We start from the raw sequence: 13,679 nt of genomic DNA on the forward strand, positions 1-13,679 counted from the left end.
ATTGAATTCTAAACATGCTTGGCCATTGTTTAAATATTTTACAGATTTAATTTTATATTTCATGTAATTAGTAATACATACCTGTTCTTTGGGTGCTTATGTTACCTCTTTTGCATGCAGTCTGTAATGTTACATCACTACTTTTACACTTTTCCATTTTTACGTCTTTGTATTTACTTCTAACATGCAACAAAATTTAGAGGAAAATAGAACATCGAAGAAGGAAATAGTTAATTAGTATTATGCTTGAAAATTAGTGTACACACAAACATTCTCATATATCCTTTTTTTTTTTCTTTGCCTTTTTTCAAAGAATATTTTAAACAATGCTTGGTCTTTAACATAGATCCAGTTCATATACTTATTTATGAGGAACTTTCTTTACTCTTATAAAAGTAATTTGGGTTAAATATTGTATTTTTAGGTTATCCATCTTTTTTTTTTTTTTACAAACTGGATATAATATTATATGATTCAGTGTGAAGTTTCTACAGCTTGTTCCATTATCTCCTTGGGACTTAACAAACACATCTTATGAATGATCATTAGATTAATGCATTTATATATGTCTTTTTAAAAATTTATTTATACATATTCCTGTCGTTTGGGAACATGAAAAATATTTGCTCTCTTTGGCATGAATATAAAACATCCCTACTCTAGTCACTGTTTCTTCAATATGAAATACTATTATCAACATTTTTTGCTCATTATTAAAGAAGCATAAATTGCTATGAAGAAATATTGGTTTGAGGATTTAAATAAAATATAGTTCTTTTTAGGAGCCCTGGTAGTGCAGTGGTTTGGCACTTGGCTGCTAATAGAAAGGTCAGTGGTTCAAATCCACCAGCACCTCTGTAGGAGAAAGATGTAGCAGTCTGCTTCCATAAAGATTGGAAACGCTCTAAGCAGTTCAATCCTGTCCTATAAGGTCACTATGAGTCAGAATCAACTCAATGGCAATGGATTGGGTAGTTCTTCTGACAATTTTTAAAAGTGATAAGGAAGATTGGGACAATCTATTTCCGTAGTGATACTGCCTCGGAAACCCAAGGAGGGGTCACTATGAGTCTGTTCCGACTCCACGCCAGTGAGTTTGGTTTTGTTTATACCATTATATGTAACATGACCACTTTCTGAAACTGTGTTCTATGAGCAATGATTGCTGTGGAATTCTAGTTTCAAGTTTCTACAAACAAATATATAACTTCTTGTATATTTAAATGTTTGGTACTATAATTTTTACAAATTGGAGTAAAAGTTACCATTTATTTCATTTTTCATGCTTTGAACAACCTTTTTCATAACCATTTATGAAATGAATTTGTAGTTGACAATAAAAACAAAAAATTCAATTGCTGATTGCATACTTTAGGTCAGGACTTAGTTGCCAGTAGATGCCTGTTACTGTAGTCCAGACACATGACATTTACGTTTCACAGGAGACTTCAAAAGGTGATAGCCAAAGAAGAAACAAACAAACAAACAAAAAACGTGAATTACAACTCTCCCCTCCCCACATTTCCCCTTCCGCTGACCTGTTGTTGCGGACAAGGCCCTCCTTCCTTGCCAGCATTCTGGTGCTCCTTCCTTAAGCTGCTGCTCTCAGTAGAGGCTTATTCACTGGTAAACTCAAGTCCCACCGGGCCTCTTTCATTTGACTTGTGGTGTATTTTTAAAAGCAATACCTCACTATGTTTAGGAACAAATGAGTAAACCCTAAAACCAATGTTTAGTGTAATGTTTCTTGGCAATGAAAAATAAATAAAACTGAATTGATTCTATGATATAAATGTACCACTTTAGACACTTACACTGTTATTATAAGTCAATAGTACATTTCCTATCATGAACATTACTGGCCAAGTCCAAAAATCCTAATATTTCTGGGGTATGTCATCAAATTGTGAAATTGTTATACTATTAGAATAAAGTTATATCATTTTGGAAACTTTATCCTCCAGGAGAAAATTATTTTAAGACCAGATTTTAAATAACTGTTGAAATAGTTTGTATAACAGGATGAAACTGAAAGAAAATTTACAAGATTGGTGTTTTGAAACAATCTTAATATATTAAAAATACGTACTGATTTTAATTCCATTTTATGTAAGCTACCATACTTAGGGCATTATGGTTTTGCTTTCATTTGAACAACAAAGATCGAAAGAGTATGTTATCCATGTAACATAGAATCACATAAAAATGCTTGGAAAGACATAGAAACGTCTGTTGTTGTTGTTGTTATTTGCCGTCGAGTCGGCCCCGACTCATAGCAACCTCTCCTTGGGTTTCCGAGGCAGTATCACTATGGAAGTAGGATTGCCCAACCTTCCTTCGGAGGAGTGGCTGGTGGATTTGAACCGCCAGCCTTCTGGTTATCAGTCAAGTGCCTTAGGCACTATGCTACCAGATCTCCTTACAAATGCCTAGTAGAGGGCTCTTCAGTTTTATATATATTAAACTAACTATCTCTGGTGGTGCAATGCCTAAAGCATTGACTGCTAACCAGAAGGTTGGCGGTTCAAAGCCATCAGCCACTCCACAGAAGGAAGACTGGGCAATATACTTCCATAAGGATTTACCACCTTGGAAATCCAATGAGCATCTCTATGATTTGGAATCAACTCAATGGCAATGAGTTTGGTTATGGTATTTTTATACCTCCCAAGTTCCTATTAGGTGCATAACAAATAATATAAGAAATGCACCTCCCCAAGGAAAACTTAACCTTTAATGTAAGAGTAATTTCAGCAGATTACAACTTTTCTATTTATGACTTTTGACCTTTCTACAGTAAAATAAATGAGGCAATTTCATCCCCTTCTTTATGTTGTGTCTTCCTTAGAAATCAACATCATATCTAATTAGGACCTTTTATATTCTTTTTGAGAATTGCACAGCCTCTTCATGTTTTGTTTGTTTGTTTTGTTTTGTATTTGCTTCATTAGCATTACTTAGCAGACAAAAGCCAAAAAGAAAAAAAAAAATGAAGCCTGGAAGAAAAATCCCAAGGGAAATAGATACATTGCTGGGAATTAAATTACTTATTTGAAAATTAAGAAGCAAAGGAACTAAATATTAACTAAATTTCATAGTGACAAATATGATTTTTGCTTGATCAAAACCTCTGATACTTCACATTTCTCTGAGGATGTATAAAGAAGCAAAATCACTGTTAGTAAGAAAATGTCTGGTGAATGGAAGGTAATTTCTTTATCTTTACCTAAACATTTGGTAGTCAAGCACTTTAAATATTAAGCTGAAGCCTGCAGCTTTACAATTAAATTCACTGAAATAGAATTTAATATATTAATGACTTAAAATATAATTGAACAAACAATTTTTTTGTAGAACTTGTAGACCCTTTTTCATCAAACCTGGAATCACATAACCTGTCAAAGAATACAATGAATTTGAGTTTGGTATAAACATTGAACAGTGGGTTAAATGTTCAAGTACCTAATTTTTAATGGCTGGGGTTGTGCATTTGTCTGACAAATTTGAGTTTGAATTATTTGGATCATTTTCTAATACGTGCCATAAAAATAAATAGTGTACACGTTTAAATGTGCTTTCTCTCTTTCTTTTACATTTCCACAACCTAAAAACTATTTTGGTTTGAAAAATAAAATTTAACAGCCTTTAATTTGTCATGTGGAATCTGATTCTATGTGTTTTTTATTACCACCATATATTTATCTAGTGAAACATAAAATGGTTGTGATAATAGAGAATTTAAAGTAGCTTTTGCACATGAGCAGTAATGTTAACTAATATGGTGAATAAAGGCTGAAAGTAAATTGTTGGAATGTCCGTTTCTTGTGATATTTTTGCTAAAGTGAGATATCTTAGTTAACTGTTCTAGGTGCCACACCATTCTTGTTAAGCTGTAAAAACCATTGCTGGACAGAATGAACAAAACAGAAAGTAATTTCAAATGTAATCAAAAGCCTCCTATATTTATTTAATTTTCAAGCTGCCATACAATATGTGTGATCACAGCACATTTCAAACTCTAAGCCCACACCTTGTTTTGTGTGTGCGTGGGGGAGAAACACTCTGATATTCCCATGTATTCATTCATATGTGACCAAAGTATGACAAAAGTTGGTATAATCTAACATCACCAATTCCTATTGTCTCTATCTCAGGTATATCTCATGTCTCTAGCCTCTCTACACAATTTCTCTTGACACTTGATTGGGCATCCAATTATATTTCATTTGGACTATTCTGATAGCCACATTTCTGTTGACAGCACCAGCATTTCAATATTCCAGCCCACTTTTTCATTTCTGCTAGATTTATTTTCCCATTAAAGAAAGCTGGCCATAGAAACCTATGAACCTATAAGATGAAGACCAGATCCTGAATTTGGCATACACATTCCAAAACAGAATCTATCTCACTTAATACCCCACACTCCAATGAATTCCCGGAACTTGTGTCTTCTACCCTGTTTGCTTTTACTACTTACCTATCAAAATGTCACATTCTCATGTGAAGCTTTCTGGACCCCCCACAGTAAAATTAATTGATTCATTGGAGTGTGTTTCCACAACACATTGTTCATATTCCATTTAACAAATTAATTTTATTATTATTTTATATGTCCATTGTCTTAAAACATTCAGAGCTCCTTTGAGATGGAGATAATTGCATTCATATTTGTATCTTTTGTGATTAACACAATGCCCTTTAGCATATGGAAATAAATAGTTTCCCTAAACATTTGTTGAATGAATGAAAAATGAATGCATGAAACCAAAAAGTTTTGGAGAAAATGACTACATAAAAATGTTATTAGAAAATCTTTTAAGTATAGAAAAACAATTCCAAGGGGTTGTCAAATTTCATTAATTATTACTTTAAGGCTATCTTGAGAGCCCCTCCTACAGATCAATATTTTCTTCTCAATTTACTGAATGAGGTATTTTTCATCAGAATGTACTTCCATTTTTCCAGTGAGAACCAGTAGGAGACTATTTTCTTACATAATTTCAGCCAGTGAGTAAAGTTGTAAAACAACTATTCCCTAAAGTAGGTATTTGTATTTATTTAATATACACTTGTGTGTAGACATACAAGAACCTTTTGTTATGTTTTTAATTATGCCCTATATAGGTATCTATATATTTCTACTTGCATATATGAAGTAAAACCATAAACCAAGGAAAATTATTTTCCAGAGAAGAATTAGAGATTCATTGAGCTAGATTCCTTCATAATTATGCTGTCTTCAGATCACTGACTTGAATATGATTGATAGAAGAAGGGTTAATGAAATTTTATAAAGAAATAAAACCATGTGTGAGCCTAAATATTAATGAATATTCACAGATACATAATACAAGATTAATAAGGCGCTCTGGTAGCATAGTGCTTAAGGCACTTGACTGATAACCAGAAGGCTGGCGGTTCAAACCCACCAGCCACTCCTTGGAAGAAAGGTTGGGCAATCTACTTCTGTAGTGATACTGCCTCGGAAACCCAAGGAGAGGTCGCTATGAGTCAGGTCCAACTCAATGGCACAAAACAACAACAACAACATTATATTTTGTAATTGAATATCAGAGAACTCTATTAGACACAGATTCCATGTCATTTTCTATGACTAATAATAAGATTGAATTAAATACTAATGTCCTTGCCAAATGTATTTTAGTCATAGAATTCTTTCATTCTAATGTAAAAGGAAGATGTCAATATTTATAAATCAAATAGAATAACTTGACTTGAGAAATACATGTGAATGCAATGACAAAAATTTGTTTTGCCTTTAAGTGTGAAAATATATGTAATTTTTCCTGTGTTTTCTCCTAATTGAAGGAATGATGCCTTATTTGAATTATGTGTAATTAAAGACTGTGCATTTTTTACAAATGTTATAACTTTTTAAACCCAATAATTGATGATATAAAATAGTCACCTTTATAAAATTACAATTAATGATCATAAGTTTAATTACCTCATATAAAAAGTCAAAGATATGGTCACTGAGCCATTGGAGAAAATAAATCTTAACCATCTTACTCGGATTAAATACTGCAATCGTCTGTATTTTCCTTCCAACATTTCTTTCATGTACATAATATAATATTCTTATTCCTTCATTAGTTCTTTCATTTTATATCATAATTTTCTACAATTGGTCATATGATAAAGGACAATGTCTTAAAAACTAACTAATGGTTATCCCAAAGTTACTGAATTTTAGCTTTATGTATAGCCACTATTTTTTTTTCCTTTTATGATGTGCTATCTGATCATGCCAATTTCTAATGGATACTTAGCCATCTATAAAAAAATTAGCGTATTTGAGCTTTGCCTTTTTTTCTCATGAAAAGCTCAGAGTTATGTCTATGGGTATAAAGTCACCTGTCTAGGACTAAACTAATAATTATTAGTAGTAAAAGTATTTTCAAAAATTTGAGAAAGTAATAGAAAGAAAGATCAAAGATACACCTTAGTCTTTGTGAACAATACATTCCTGTAATCCCCTCAGGAGCAACCATACAATTTGATATCAGCATGTAAGCTCTGAAAATTATGTTATCATTTATTCCATTTTGGGTGTCACATGTTCTCAAACCTTTCCTATTACTTACAATACAAGATAGGATTAGCCTATTTAAAAATCCTTCTATTATTGGTGATCACCTAAGCTACTTCTTCCTTTCCTTTTTCAGAATGAAGAATAAATTTTGGTATTTTGAGTTTGGCACATCTGAGACTTTCTCAGCCACCTGCAAGAAGCTACATGAATCAGTAGAAATAGAGGTAAGAACAAGGGGCTGTCTTTTCTAATACAATGAAGTGATCAAGTGTGGTTAAAATATTTGCATTGTAGCCTTGGAATGAATTATATTCATTCATCTTGAAGATATTATATATCCTCAAGATTCTAAAATATCAGTTCTGTCACTCAGTAGGAATATAGCACTATCTAAAATATTAATACAAAGTTAAGTTTGGATATGAGTTGTTTCAATACAGTATAAAAGAATGAGAGATAGAATACAATTTTAAAAATCAATGGAGAAATTACTGGCTATAGTGTGGATAGGAAAATGGTAGATAAAAGAAAGTAGTTGAAAAGAAAGGAAAAAAGTTGCAAGATACATAAGAAAAGTATTATTTTGAGGTCTCACTATTTTATGACCTTTAAAGCACAGTTCACAAAAATTGTACTTACTTTCATGATTAAGGGTTAAAAAAAATACACTTTTCCATTCCATTCCCATTCATTACTAAGATTTTTCAGTTCCCAAGGTATTTCCCCATTACATTTATAGAAAGTGGGAGGGAGCAAAGATAGCAAGATATGACATATTAAAAAAAAAAAAAAAAATTAGAGCAAATAGGTCTATCTCCAAAAATGTAGAAACTGTAGGACTAAAAATTTAGCAAACAGGTTATAAGAGACAATGATTTAGCTATTAATGAGAAATTATAAGGGTTAAAGAAAAAAAGAAAAGTTATATTTTGACAAGTTGTAGAGACAAAACCAAAGGGACAGAATTATGAAGCAACTTGAACACTTAATTACTAGCTGATATGATTTGAAAATTATTGGCTTCAACCCTTTGCACTTTAAAAAATAAATGCATAAATGTTCTTCTGACACAAACTATTAGTGGTATAGGTAATAAGCTTGGTGAATAGAAGTAGTTATGAACCACAAAGGATCATATTGGCTCAGATAGTCATCCTAATGTTCTAATTTATTATTAATAGTAATAATACTATTAATTACTGTTAGTAATATCAAAAGTGATATTACATTGCAAAGTAACATTTTTGCTCTTTTTTTCTCATCAGAATTGGACATTAAGTTTCAGTATTAGAAATATATTTGATGCTTATGGAATGGGGAAGAATTCCTCATAACTTGATATGATCATAATCATGAAAAGAATAATGATCACAGAAGATGAAGGATTTGGGTTCAATACACACACACACACACGTATATATGTATGTATGTGTGTGTGTGTGTATGTGTATATATATATCATCTATAATTCTCTTTTACCTTCAAAAACCGTTTCTTACGCTTAGAAACCTATGCTCAAAGAATGTCTGTAGCACAAGCCAAAGTGAAAAGAATTTTAAAAGTATCCCTTCTTGTTGAATTTAGAGTGGAGATTGAGTCTCCTGCATTAGACTCCACTCTCTTTACCTTATCCTAACCTTAAGCATAGGTTGCTATATATAAACTCAAAGTAACAAATATTCAAGAAAACATTGAGAGAGATATTTGATAGCCATGTCACATTCATAGTACAAAGGCACTTGAATAAAAGTAATTTGGGAAATAGCAATTTTGAAGTTATAAATAATAACAAATGCGAATAGTTTTGTCCACAGAGCTTTACATCATACAGAAAGAAAGAAAGAAAGAAAAAAACACTGTTTATAGTGCTCCCCAAGAAATGTGAGCAACTAGAACTAAGTTCCTTTTGTTTAGATCATGTTTCTACATGTCCTTCAAGCAGGGCTTCCCTGCTCTGCATGTACCGGCATATGCTGGGACCAATTCAATAGAGTTTCTAAATCAGAGCCAGAGCTGTGCATTTCCCATCCATTGTTGCATATCTGGAAATACTGTTGTAAAACTTGGGGGGGGTTGTTTATGACAATAATTCCAAATCTGTCTCTCTGCTCCCTTTTTAATGAATCCAGTCTATCATATTAGCAGAATACGCCTTTCTACCCTCAAGGTTACTTCATAATTAAATATAAGAAAAACAGCAATTCAGAAATTTGATTCTGTTTGCTGTTGCTTCCTATTTGCCCTAAAATCATACCAAGTATGGTTTGAAAAAAATGTAACAGATAACAAGTAATAAGAGAATCTTAAGTAATGGATAGCTATTTTATAGGCAGTTTCTTCAGAAACAAAGCATTTGGTGTGTATCTCTTTGTTTTACATTCTTTTTTCATATAAAGATCTCCTTCCAAGGGGTGGATATTTGGGATGAATGCCATTTCCATAGCCAAGAATGTTCATTCCCAAATACTGAGATCTGTTTTCATGATTAAGTTCTATATAAAGCCAAATGATCTCAAGAATTAGCAAAAGAAAGATGAGCTTCAGGATCACAAAATACATTAGCAGGATTCTAACGGACAACATTCTATCTGGTCAGTAATCTGGAAAGCAGAGAATAATGGTAATAGGGCAGAATAGGGAATGGGATAGGTGATTCCCAGTTTAGTAAGTACACCAACTATCATGTTAATTAAAAGCACCTTTGATGCTCATTCAGCTTACTTTGGGAGGTTCTTCATGATTAATCCTATTTTTGTTGTTGTTAGTTGCCATCAAGTCAATTCTGACTCATGGTGATCCCATCTGTGCAGAGTAGAACTACTTCCTAGATCTTTTGGAAGCAGATCACTAGGGCTGTCTTCCGAGGAGCCTCTGGGTGGGTTTGAACCACTAACCTTTTAGTTAGTAGTCTCGTCACCTGGGTGGTGTTTTGCACCACCCAAGGATTCCTTTGCCCAGTCCTAGACCTACTGAAACAAAATATTAGGGTGAAAGGAATGAAACTTGTAAATGTACATTCTTAAAATTTTCGTAGGAGATTATTATCTGCAGTAAAATTCCAGAAGCACTGAAGAGAGGAGTCAGGTAATAGTGCAGATTTCAACAAAGTGGGCCAAAGGAAACAAAAGTGGGATCATAAAGTCTAAAATTTAGAACAACTTATTACAAGAAAGGAAGTCGTGTGTGTGCGGAGGGAAGAGAGTAGAGGGAGTGCATGTATGCATATTGCTGGCACTTCATTAAGATAAACACATTTAAGTTTTTCTCTCTTTTTTGTCTTAATGAAGGAAATAGGGAGTAAATGAGACAGATAAAAGATGTGAATGGTTAAAGAATAAAAATTTTCTGTTGTACTTACTGGAAGCTATTTTTAGTAAGATAACTTTTAGAAAGTTTACCTAACATTCCAGCAGTAATTTTGAGCTTTCATAGAATCTGCTAAAAAATAAGAAAAACATTGTGTAAAATGACATTTTTTTACTGCTAATACTTATAGATGGTGCTTGATACCTTGAGCCAGTAGTATTATTGTTATCACTGCCAACATGTACAACAGCTATGTGTGTGCACAATCTACGTGGTACCTCTCATGAGTTTTTGTTGGCAGGGTTTACTTCAGTCTTCCTCTTGGTTCCCTAGTATCTTCATTCCACTCGAGGACTACTTTCGATTATCTGTACTCAGTATTATCATCCCCATTATTGGACTGCCAGTTAATGCTAAAATGACCTATAAGACATGTTCTGTATTCCTTATTTTACATTGTATATTATAGACAGACACATAAAATGCATTTCAAAACATATGGAGCTTATCCACAGGGAAAACATGGAGTATCACAGCTTTCAAATGCCAGAAGACATATTTTTAAGCCCTTTATATATGTGTATCTATTTTAATTTTCAGGAGCTCTGGTAGCATAGTGCCTAAGGCACTTGACTGCTAACAGAAGGCTGGTGGTTCAAACCCACCAGCCACTCCTCGCAAGGAAGGTTGGGCAATCTACTTCTGTAGTGATACTGCCTCAGCAACCCAAGGAGGAGTCGCTATGAGTCGCGTCTGACTCAACGGCACATAACAACAACATTTTAATGTTCAGGTTTGCTGTTGTAGTTTTCTTCAAATACATACGTAATTTTGTCTTATGTTAAAATTCTTCATAAAGAAGACTTAGATGAGTCATTTGTCATTTTACTCCATGTTATTTTATACAATGAATAAAGCAGTGCTTTATGTTTCATTGAGTAAGATTATGAATAATTTCTATCTGACCTAAGCATATAAAGATGCACTATGGGAAAAAGTATAGCTTATCATTAGTTGTATCTCATTGAATGTATTATCCATACATAATTCTCTCAAAAGTTCTTCACATGTTTTTTAATTTTCCTGTCAATTCACGTGTTAACTGTATCTTAAACACTAAATTCACATAAAGATCTTGTCTGTAGTAGCTCTGAATAATATGACCCAGGGCGTATTTGTAAATTTGTGTTAAAATACGTAGAGCAGGAAATTAGGTAAATTTCTCTTTGCTGTAAGATCTATTTCAAAACTGAAAAGAATGAACTAAGATATCATGGCATTGCACTCTACAAATAGCTCCTGTAATATTTGTGTTAATGATCTTTTTTCTACATAATAAAAATTTTCAGGATTTATTGACTAACTGAGACTGTTAGCTTTTAAGCTTTTATATTTTTCTGTAGCTACCTTGTTAAAAGTCATAAATCTTCAACGTGGATAAAAATATTATCTGACACAGTACTATAACTTGTTTATATTTCATAGCTTTCACCTCAGCTTTTATTTCCATGCATTCAACTGGTGTGCTACAATTTCTGGTCTCCATCAGAACTAGCACTGAAATTTTCCAGACTAATGAACATCATGCTAAAGCAAACAGAGGAAGGTAACCTGGGGTCAAGAACTAGTGGAAACAGATCATTAATAAATAGCGATTTATTAAAGTATATTGTCCTGCTCTCACAGGAACTGCAGTGTTCTTCATCAGTCCTTGTTTTTTGTGACTCCTTGATTTTTTTTTTTTTGTCACTTCTCAGAGAGCTACTTACTGTTGTTTCTCTAAAACTACACATGACAAGACTCTGAAGAGTGAAAACATGAATAGTATATACTGATATTTTTCAATTGTCACATGTAACTCTGCTCCTTCAATTTAAAAAAAAAAAAAGTCTATTTGCAGCATACCCTTTTTTCTACAGATGAACAAAGGAATACTCCTTCACTAATTCTGAAAGTAACTTGTCACAGTGGGGATCTCAGGCCTAGTCAAATAATTGTCTTAGTGTACTACCTGCTGTGTTCAATATTGAGTGAAAATGGAAGCCAGGCCCCAGCTCCAGCTTATTTCACAATTCTTCTGTTATTTAAATGATTTTAGTCAGTTTGGGGGAAGCCAGACCTTTATAAATTAACAGCAGGGAAATACCAAAGGTGTCAGATTGCATATTTATCATCTTTTTCGTGTAATACTTAAATATGTATTAAGAAGTGACTGACATAAATTAGGCAGATTTCAGAAGCCACAGGCCGTGGCTTGTAGAGGACCCCCTTCTGCTTGACATTTCATCCTTGTCAAAGATCAAATTATTTTAATTTAGGCTGCAAATTATAAGGAATGAAGACTTCTTTGTGGGAATTCCCTGTGGTAATCTGACTTTTGTTGTTACTGCTGCTTGTCAGTGTGCAAAAGATATAATATGCATGCAAATAAGGTTAAAAAATATGTACTATCTAATTATCCAGCCAGTACATTCCACTTGAAGACAGTGGGAGGCCTGACACACAGTATGTGTTTGATTCATTGAGGCCTGCAGGGTATTTACACAAGATTACTTTTAATTATGAAATTAATATCTGTTTATCTAGAATGTATAGCGGTAAGTGAGTATACACATGAGCAGAATTCTTTAGTAAAAAGAAATCATCTTAATTTAATACATAAAAAGGAGGAAAAGTAACTTGCCTCTGAAAAAGAACACATCATCAAGAGGTTGGTTTCACCCTCGTTGAAATAAATTGAATGAAAATTTGGCACTTTCTCTTGAATTTGTTTCTACCACTATCAAGTAGGCTCAAGATATGTTGCTTTATTCCACAGTTTATTGTTTTTTTGTGAACATGATTCAGTATGAAGAGGAGACTATGGAAAGGAGAGTTTTTAATAATTTTAGTGGAACAATACCTCTTCTAGATCCCAAAATCATGATTTTCATGAGAAAAATTATGATAAAGTGAGTATCAGTCATTTTTTTGGTAATGAGACAAGGCAAATGAGACAGTCACACTATAGGTATACATCATGTTATAAAGTGCACATCCCTAACAAAGTTATTTGTAAAACAAAATGTTTTATGTTCAAATCACATTTCATATTGTCTTATTATCGGAAATAGGAGAATAATTTCTGGGCTATATTTGTTACAAGTGTCATTTTAGAAAGTTTGAAAATAGGTGAACATATAATAATTCCAAAAATGGAGAGTCATTTTGCCACTCTTCACGTGTCCTTTGGTGGAAATAAACAGTAAATTCAAAGAAAAAAATGACCACTCTGAATCCAGTAGCCTGTCCATTAGCGAGTTCCATAATTATTAATGAAAAGACTGTCTGTCCTCAGGCACAAACAAAAAACAAAATCTGGCTGAATAATTATTTTCATTTTTCAGCCTGTTGTTACAGTAGCTCTGAAGTAATAATGGGTTGGAATCCCTTTTCCTGTTACTCTTGTCATTCCCATCACCCAGCCTATGTTCTCTTCCACATTTGTTTGGCCACTCTTCCTCTTACTGCATTTTGACACCCTGCTTAGAACCTTATATAGTCAAAGAAACCATCCTGGGTCATGCCAGTGTGATTCAAATTTCAAATTTCTTTTGATTGCTGTTTACTACTGTACCTTTATTTTTTTTTCACCCCCAAAGAAGTCTCTTAAACTACTCTTTTATCTGCCAAAAAAAAATGAGACCATATATTATGAAATCTGTTTATTTACTTTTCCACAATAGTGTTTTACAGTGTGTCTGACCCCTAAGAGGCAGTCATTAAACTTTCTGTCTGAAAATTGACCAAACTTCCCATAATCAACCCCATCGTA

At 33.1% G+C, this 13,679-nt stretch overlaps 1 protein-coding gene across 1 annotated transcript in view; it reads left to right on the forward strand.

Moving 5' to 3' along the window:
* Positions 1-13,679, forward strand: part of DGKB (diacylglycerol kinase beta) — a 913,416-nt gene that overhangs the window by 665,987 nt on the left and 233,750 nt on the right. The window contains exon 21 of the mRNA XM_007946219.1: positions 6,693-6,783. Coding sequence (XP_007944410.1) covers positions 6,693-6,783 — 91 coding nt within the window. The remainder of the gene's footprint in view (positions 1-6,692; positions 6,784-13,679) is intronic.

The sequence above is a fragment of the Orycteropus afer genome, unplaced genomic scaffold, assembly GCF_000298275.1.
Source record: "Orycteropus afer afer isolate SDZICR_OR568_19922 unplaced genomic scaffold, OryAfe1.0 scaffold00008, whole genome shotgun sequence".
Classification (NCBI taxonomy): Eukaryota; Metazoa; Chordata; class Mammalia; order Tubulidentata; family Orycteropodidae; genus Orycteropus; species Orycteropus afer.